The sequence below is a fragment of the Hippocampus zosterae genome, chromosome 12 (assembly GCF_025434085.1).
Source record: "Hippocampus zosterae strain Florida chromosome 12, ASM2543408v3, whole genome shotgun sequence".
Taxonomy (NCBI): domain Eukaryota; kingdom Metazoa; phylum Chordata; class Actinopteri; order Syngnathiformes; family Syngnathidae; genus Hippocampus; species Hippocampus zosterae.
In genome coordinates, this window is record NC_067462.1 from 3,950,115 (window position 1) to 3,958,602 (window position 8,488).

General features: G+C 48.9%; 1 protein-coding gene across 1 annotated transcript; it reads right to left on the minus strand.

Moving 5' to 3' along the window:
- Positions 1-2,374: 2,374 nt before the first annotated feature.
- On the minus strand, positions 2,375-6,918 carry nr4a2a (nuclear receptor subfamily 4, group A, member 2a). The gene is made up of 7 exons (XM_052082685.1): positions 6,343-6,918; positions 5,032-6,156; positions 4,128-4,257; positions 3,792-3,955; positions 3,298-3,500; positions 3,014-3,192; positions 2,375-2,943 (listed from the first exon to the last, which is right to left on the minus strand). Exons 1-7 carry the CDS (start codon positions 6,352-6,354, stop codon positions 2,663-2,665), a joined length of 2,094 nt encoding a protein of 697 aa, XP_051938645.1. The 5' UTR covers positions 6,355-6,918; the 3' UTR covers positions 2,375-2,662.
- Between the last annotated feature and the right edge of the window lie 1,570 nt (positions 6,919-8,488).

The window sequence follows — 8,488 nt, forward strand, 5'->3', positions numbered from 1 at the left end:
AGGTTGCTGAGCGCGTGCACGCGCGCGCGCGCACTAGTAAGCGCATCTCGAAATGATTACGGATTGGTTCTCTCCTCCTCGCCATCATGTCAAGTGTGGCGAGGAAGTGAAGTAATGGTGGTGGTGGTGGTGGGGGGGGGGGGGGGGTCCTTAATGTATTTGGTCCTCCATCAGGCGTAATCACGCCCGGACGTAATGACGCTCATCTTTTTTTCGCAGCCAAACTGTACTCGGGGAGTCAACTTCGCGCGACACGCGCGATACGCCGTTTCGACACATCTGCTAAATGCCAGCAAACCGATTCTGAGCGCAATCCCAATTTGCTTTGGAATTAGCACGAGCGGCGCTAATTATTTGGACAATTCATTGCATTTTTTTTTCTTCTTTTTTTTTTTTTTGGTCTACGCACAGCCAAAAAAAAAAAGAGGAGGGAAGGAGCTGCTGCTCTCTTGATTTGGGATGAGAGTGGATGTGTCCCAGACATGCCTCCTCGCAGCCTGCGGGGCTTCACTTCTTTTGCGCTCGCACACTCAGCCAAAAGCTTTGTGACAGCACACACACACACACACTCTCTCACACACACACACGCGCGCTGTTCTTTTCTGGCTCTGCATGGTGAAGGAAGGAGGAGACACAAAAAAAAAAGGGAGAGAGGTGAGCTCAAACATGCAAGTCGCTGCGGCTTCGAAGCAACCACAACGTAAAAGGATGAAAATTGATCATTTTCAAATGAGCTTTGAAGTCAGTTTTGAAACAGAAGTATCGACGTGCGCGTTTGGGGTTCCTGTTTGTAATTTTAGTCACTCGAGCGTTAATCAAATTAAGTCTGGTGAGTTATATGGAAGTTTCAATAATTTCAAAAATTCAAGCGACCAGCGTTGATTTGTATTACCGACGGCGGCTAAACTCATTAAGAGGGTTTAAGCCTTAAACTATTTTAATGAGTCAACTTTTGGTTACTTGTGTTGATTTTTCGTTGGCTATTAGACCCACTTAGATTGATTTTACTCGAAAATGACCAATGATGTCATTAATGTCGTTTTCTTTTGGGTTTTTTTTTCCATTCTTCATAAAGCACAGTTGCGATGTTTGACTTGTTGACCGAGACATGTTCAAAGTCTGGGAATTTCTATGTGATTTCAACTCACAACTGCAAAAAATAAAACAACAGAAAAAAGATGCAAGCTAAATGATGCAGCGGATTTATTAAGATGAGCGAAATTCGTAAAAAATGGAAAAACGGGCAGAAAAGCGACCAATTTGCCCCAAAATGTACTTTTCAACATTTTCTAAAACTCACGCAAATACTGATTTTTTTTTTTACATTACGTACGGCGCTTTAATAACCTATAATCGTGTTTTAAATACGGTGTCATTTCTTAAACGAAACGTTTAAATTCGCAATATTTTTAAACGTGTAAACAACATTCCAATTTAAACAAAAAAACAATTATAAAAAAAATATTTCAGGAGCAAACGCAAGAAAAAAAATGTGACAGGCCTTCACGTAGGATCGCCTCGACGATTTACGTTTGCTACCATCAGATGTTTTTTTGTTTTGCCTTCTTGATGAATAAGAAACGGATCCTCTCGATTTCAACGTTTTATTCTTAAACATTAAATAATCGTTTCCCCCTCTGCAATCTGGATGAAAGCTCTGAGGCCTATTAGACACTTCACCCCCCCCCCCATAAAATCCAAAAAGGTGGACAAAGCGTGTGTATTTGCAATTCCCCCCCCCCCCCCCCCCTTCTCTCTGCCCCCATGCTCGTCGATCGGCCGACAGAAATGCTCTTAAAGCATATCGAGAAAGCTTTATATTGAACAGCAACAATACTTACAGCACACATACAAACGAGGAATGTGACACTTGTACAAACACGATGGCTCCCTCCCTCCCTGGCTGCTCGTCTATACACAAGGAGATCAGATATATAAATGTGTGTGTGTGTGTATGCATATATACACACACACACACACATATATATACACTGTATATATTTAGATATGCGTTTGAGTGCCAACTACATTGGTATCAAATCTAGCAGACTACATAGTGTCCGAGCGGCTATATAGACATCGCCTCTGCATGTGCCTATAGAGGAGCAACAAAAATAAATATTCAGAATAAGACATGCGTCGTTTTTTTTTGTTTGTTTTTTTGTTTTGGAAAATGTTTGGGGGATGGGGGAGAGGCACGATTTGAAAAGGGAGGAAAAAACATCATTATAACAAAATTTGTTCATATTATAAACGGATGCGTCATCTATTTGGTAATGTACAGTGTCCGCATATACATTATATATACTATATATATATACATATATATATATAAATGGAATATATTTGACATCTGGGGGTGCTGATGGAAAGATTTGTTTTTTTTTTGGACCCACTCAAGTCGTTGGAATTCAAATGCGCAATGTTTGCGTTCGATCGGTTTGCCATGCAGCGCCAAAAAACAAGTGTGGAATGAAAAGGAGCAGAAAGTTTAGGAAGGTCCTCGGAGGAAAGAAAGGCTCCCCGCCAGTCCTGCTTTTGCAGATGTCCAAAAAAGAAGAAAAATTCAATTGGGAACGTTTGGGGGGTTTTTTTGTGGTGGGGGAGGGGGGGGCGGGAAATAGTCTGCGTGGGAGCCGCGGCCTGTTTTTTTTTTTTTTTTTTAGAAAGGCAGCGTGTCGAGGAAGAGTTTGTCGATGATGGCCGGCGGAGGCACGAGGTCTTCGAGTTTGAGGTAAAAGATGCGCTGCAGCCCCTGCGTGCACAGCGTGCGCAACTCGGGCAGCTTGCCCAGCAACTTGGACAGATAGTTGGGCCGGTTCAGGCCGCCACCGCCACCGCCGCCGCCGCCGCCGCCCGTGAACGTCACTTGGTCCTTCAGGCAGTTGACGATCTTATTCTGCAGCTCCTCCACGCGCTTGGGCTCCCTCAGCCCGTGTCTCTCTACAAAGCACAACCATCATCATCATCATCATCATCAGAACGGCGACGGGGGGTCCGATGGTCGCCTCACCTGTGACCATGGCCAGCGCGGCGATGCATGCGAACGCCGAGATGTCCACGCTCATGCCTTGCAGGTTGGACGAGAACTCCACGATGGCGTCCACCCACTCGCCGAAACCGCGCACGCACTGCAGCCTGTGCAGCACCACGCCGTTGCAAAAGATCAGCTTGCCTTCCACCGGGTTGGACCTCGAAGCCGGCAAAAGGCGCTCTCGTTAAAAGCCAGCAAACCGGATTTGCGCGACTACCCCCCCCCCCCCCACCCCCCACCCCCATCCACGGCTCCTCGCGTACCTGTACGCCAGCCTGAGGACGAAGAGCTCGAGGAAGGCCGACTCAAAAAGGAGGTCCTGGTCCGGCTTGGGCAGATCGCAGAAGCCGGGGATCTTCTCGGCCCAGCCGCGGATGATCTCCATGGAGCCGGTGAGCAGGTCGTAGAACTGCTGGATGTGCTGCGTGTTGTCGCCCGCCATTTGGTAGTCAGGACTCGCCTGGAACTGGAATGCCATTTACACACACACACACACACACACACACACACACATACGGCCGCTTAATGAAGTCCCTTGAAAATATATAATCCGTGAAATTGCACACTGGGTCGTTGGGCGACTTTTTCCTTTTTATTATTATTATTATTAAATTCCGCCCTCTCGGCGTAAATTACTCCGCGGGAGCCACTTAAAAGAAAGTCAGAAGTGTCGGCCTGACGCCGTCGCCAAGTGTTTTCTTCAGTTTGGGGAAGAAACGCTCCCCCCACGCACCCCCCACCCCCGCCCGCAACTCACTCTGGAGTAGTCCAGCGCGGACATGGAAGGGTTCGAGTCCACGTGGGCCCTGACCAGCGCGCTGATGAGGCTGACCGGCGGCGACGGGGGGGAGGGCTCCTGGGGGCTTTTGGGTTTGGATGGCAGGCGTCCTCGTCGACCTTTTAGATTGTCAGTCCTCACCACTGCAAAAAAAAATTAATAATCGGCATCGTCACATGTTGAAAGGTGTCGAGCCGCGCGCTAATTGCCACAGTGACGTCACATTGACCACCCAAAAAAAATGAAGTAACTAAACCGTGCGTAAAAACCACAAGGCAAGTTCGAGTGCCCCCCCCCCCCCCCCTCCCCACGTACCTTCTCTCACCATTCCGACCACAAGGCACTTCTGGAAACGGCAGAACTGGCAACGGTTTCTCCGGCGTTTGTCCACCGGGCAGTTCTTATTGGCTAAGCACACATATTTGGCATTTTTCTGGACGGTGCGCTGCAACGGAGACACAAACAAAATCATTTCGCGGGCCTTGCTTTTCAAGACGCTCTTGAAAAGAAGAACATCGACTTGAGGCACTCGGAAATCAGGACGATTGCGTGCGCAAATTGCAAGCACGCAGCAAGCAACATTCTACCGGTGACGAGTTTTTTTAACGCATTGTAGAAAGAAAAAAAAAGTGGAGGGGAAAGGATCATTTCGTTTCGTGATTCGCGTTTAAATGTTAAAAGGTTCACACGAATTCAGGAAAGAACGGGACCAGGCTGTTTTTTTGGGGACATAACGGAGGTTTTAGGCATCTTGTACTTTTCGCTAGAGGGGGGAAAAAACGAAGAAGAAATTAAAAAAAATGTATTTTCGTGAAACTGTCGTGCATTATATCGAGGATCCACATTTAAATGGGACATGTTCAATTTGGACATTGCGCAAGCAAACCACAGCAAGCTAATGACTTTTTTGACTTATTACGCAACCGGGATTGCCCGCTCGAGACACAGAAAAAAATGTCGGCGAATCGTCCACTGTGGTGGGCCTGTTTTTTTTTAAATTATTATTATTTTTTTATGAGCGTCTAATTGTGACAAGTTCAATTCGGAACGTGTGCCTGCGGGAAGGAACATAAGGACCGGAGTACAGCGAGGTCATTTTTACGCATCCGGGGACTGTGCTTGGAAAAACAACAACAAAAAAATAAAAGGTCGAGGGATAAGATCACTTCGGAGGGGGGGGGGGGGCGTTTTTCCTCTTAGACCGTCGCTTTTTGCGCACCTTAAAAAAGCCCTTGCAGCCCTCGCAGGTTCGAACCCCGTAGTGCTGGCAAGCCGCGTTGTCTCCGCACACCGCGCACAGCCCCTCGTTGGACGGCGAGCCGCGGGAGGGCGGCGACGGCACCTGACTGTCCACCAGCTGATGCCCGTGGCCCAGCTGCAGCGAGTGCGGGAAGGCCAGGCCGCCCTGCTTGCGGAGGCCGCCGGGCACCGCGAAGCTTTGCGCGTCCAGGCCCCGGTGGTGCACCGCCGCCGCCGCCGCCGCCGCTGCAGCCGCGGCCGCGGCGGCCGCCGAAGCGGGGCCGTCGTGGCCCATGGAGACGTGCAGCGGGCCGTCGAACCGCATCTGGCAGCTGGACACGGGCGTGCCGGGTGGGGACTGCTTGAAGGAAAAGAGGGAGAGCCGCGACACGGGATTCTTGCGCTGCTCCATCATGTAGTTGTGGTGGAAAGGGTGCAGCGAGGGGCCGGGGTCCTCCCACATGGCGCCGGCCTGCACCTGGAAGTTGGGCGTGTTGGGGGACGATGGCGGCTTGAAGTACACGGGCCCCGCGTGGGTCATCATGTCGTCGGATTGCGGCGGCAGGTGGCCCTGCTGATGCGGGTGCGGGTGGTGCGGGTGATGGTGGTGGTGATGCGGATGGTGGGGGTATCCGTGCATCTGCACGTCCTCCACCTTGATGGGCGACTGCTCGCCGCCGCTACCGCCGCCGCCGCCCTGGTAGAGGCACGGCGGCTTGACGTCGTAGCCCGCCGCCGCCGCCGCGTTGTAGTTGTCCACGAAGGTGCTGAAGCTGGGCAGGGAGGTGGTGGCGGTGATCTCGGTGTTGGTCAAGTCCATGCTAAACTTCACGAACTCGGGAGTGAGGAAGTCGCAGCTGTACTCTCCCGCGGCGTGGTAGCTGTAACTCTGGGAAGCGGGGCTGGCTCCTTGGGGTGATGATCCATACTGAGCCTGGACGCAGGGCATGGCTGCCGAGGCGCGGGTGCGCAAATTTGGCCAGACGGGGGCTTTGGTTCGAAAACGCTCGCTTGCTTTCACCTCAACGCGGTGCCGGGCTCGCACTTGGACGAGATAACGCGACTTGGGACGACCGGTCGGATTTCGAGTTGGCGGGATCTTGCCCTAGAAAATGACACCACAACAGGCATTAAATAAAACTCCCAGCGTGTTGCCGCAAAAAGTTAACACTTTGAACTCTGCCGTTTCTTATTTCTCGCACAGAATAAACGTTTCACTTGGCGACCTGCGCGCATGCGATCAACACGAACTTAGAAACGGACGCCGCTGCCAAAGAAACACATTGAGTACCTCTTTTCGCATCCAGCTGTTCAATCCATGCAATAAGCATTCAGGAGGGCTGAGAACAAACGGGAAAGTCGACGCAAAACCTCCCAAATCATGAAGCCCCCCACCCCCAAGCCTATGAGCGACACTTGCCTCGACTAAGTCACTCCGAGCCAATGTGGCTTTGTTTATGTGAGCTCCGGATGCCTTGGCCCACGTGTTTGCCGGCGTGACGTCATTGACGTCAACACCGACGCGGGCCAATCGCGGAGCGAGGTGGGAGGGATGCTGGAGGAGTGGGGGGTGAAGGTGGTGGTGGTCGAGGGGGGTGTCGGCGGCGTTCTCCAGCCCCTGTTTGTCTTGTACTGTGCGATCTATGCTGCTTCCCACATGGACGTGAAGCTGAGATGTAGTGGGGGATAAAGGCGGCTACGCTCAGCGCTCAGTTTGAACAGGACTTAAGACGAAACACTCTCCACGCGCTCCTGGTCTGCGTATTGCTGCCACACCAGACCAAAAAAAAAAAAAAAAAGTTAGGATCAGATCAGTTTCAGACTAAGATTGGCTTCTATATTGGGCAAAACAAAACGAAGCGATTCCGGTTCAACGCTAACACATGAAATTTATCCCGGTAAGATTAAGAGGTGTAAATCCAAACTGTAATCCAACAACAATGCAATTGATTTTATGTTGTGGGCGGGGCATCACTTGCCCAACAGATGGTTGAACAGTTTAAGTCCAACATTGGAGGAAAATTGGCCCAACCTCTGACCTAACAGTGTCAAACCCCAACCATTGAGTTATAAAACCGAGTCGGCTTTAAAAGTGTGTACAACCAACGGTGAACATATTCAGAAGAAGAAGCTTTTTCAACGGCTCTACGCATCCAAGCGGGCCAAGCTTGTCTCTGAAATCCAGGCTTTGACATAACTGCAATAACGACAGACATCAGTCGGTGACAGTGTTGCATCACGTTGGATTTGAGAGCAGCACAGCTTTTGAGGTGAAGATAAAGACATGACAAAGACAGACATTACAACTGATCAATATATTTTGACTTTTTTTTTTATTTGATGCAAGTAAAAATTTCATTTTTTGTGTGTGTAGATTCCAAGCTTGTAGCATATCAGGTTTTAAAGTAAAGTCTGCATTGCGCAAGCTCTTAAAGGCCAAACTTTAAAATAAAAAAATGAAACTATCTGAAAAACTTGATAGGACGAGGGCCATCTATGATTGCAATTTGCTGTTGGGCAGTGTAATTCTCGTAAAAAAATCCTTTATTTTCATCTTTGTCAATTAATTTCACAAATCAGCTTTTCGTTATTTTAAACAGCAGTACAGAACAAAGAAAGTTGAAAAGCCGTTTTGGAATTGCAGTTGATTACACAAAATTTTGTGACTTTTGTTTTTGTTTTTTTGCATCTTGCACTACACAAATACACCAAATCTACATATATAACACTATGTATACATTATGTATGTGTAATAAGCATTTATTACACATACATAAAAGAAAAAAAACCCAAACAAACAAAAAACACAAGCAAATCAACTCGATCAGCTCGAAAAACAAATTCAAACAAATTATTCCTGAGAAAATATGAAATGAAAACAAACCCGAATGAAAAAGTCCAAATACATTACAACCCCTCGTCTGGTGCAAACCAAGCATAGCGACATCTTCTCAACACCAGTGCGCCAACTAGCTCATGGCCTACCTTTGGTCCCCCTCGAAACGCCGCAAAGCGAGGACCCCCTACCGGAGTATAATTCCCACCCCACTAGGACACGCAGCACTGGTGTGACGTAAACCTCATAAAGCTGGAGGCGGGCGGGTAATATTATTGTACCTTATCGTCAGACAGGATTTCTTTATTCCTCAATTGTGTTCCAAATTTAGACCTCAACTTCTGGGGGGGGGGGGGGGGGGGGGGGGGGGAGATGGGGGTGGAGGGGGGTTGTGTGTTGTGTGTGTGTGTGTGTGTGTGGTGAAGGGTGGGAAAATAGTGCTAATTAGTGGGGGCCTTTCACCAGTTATCGCAAGGGAACCAATTTAGTGGCCGCTAGAGGGAAAAGCCTGATTGCGCAGACTCTTACGGAGACCGATTTAAAAAAATAATAATAATAAAAAAAAAAATGAACCCAAGTTGATACGTCATGGCCAAAATAA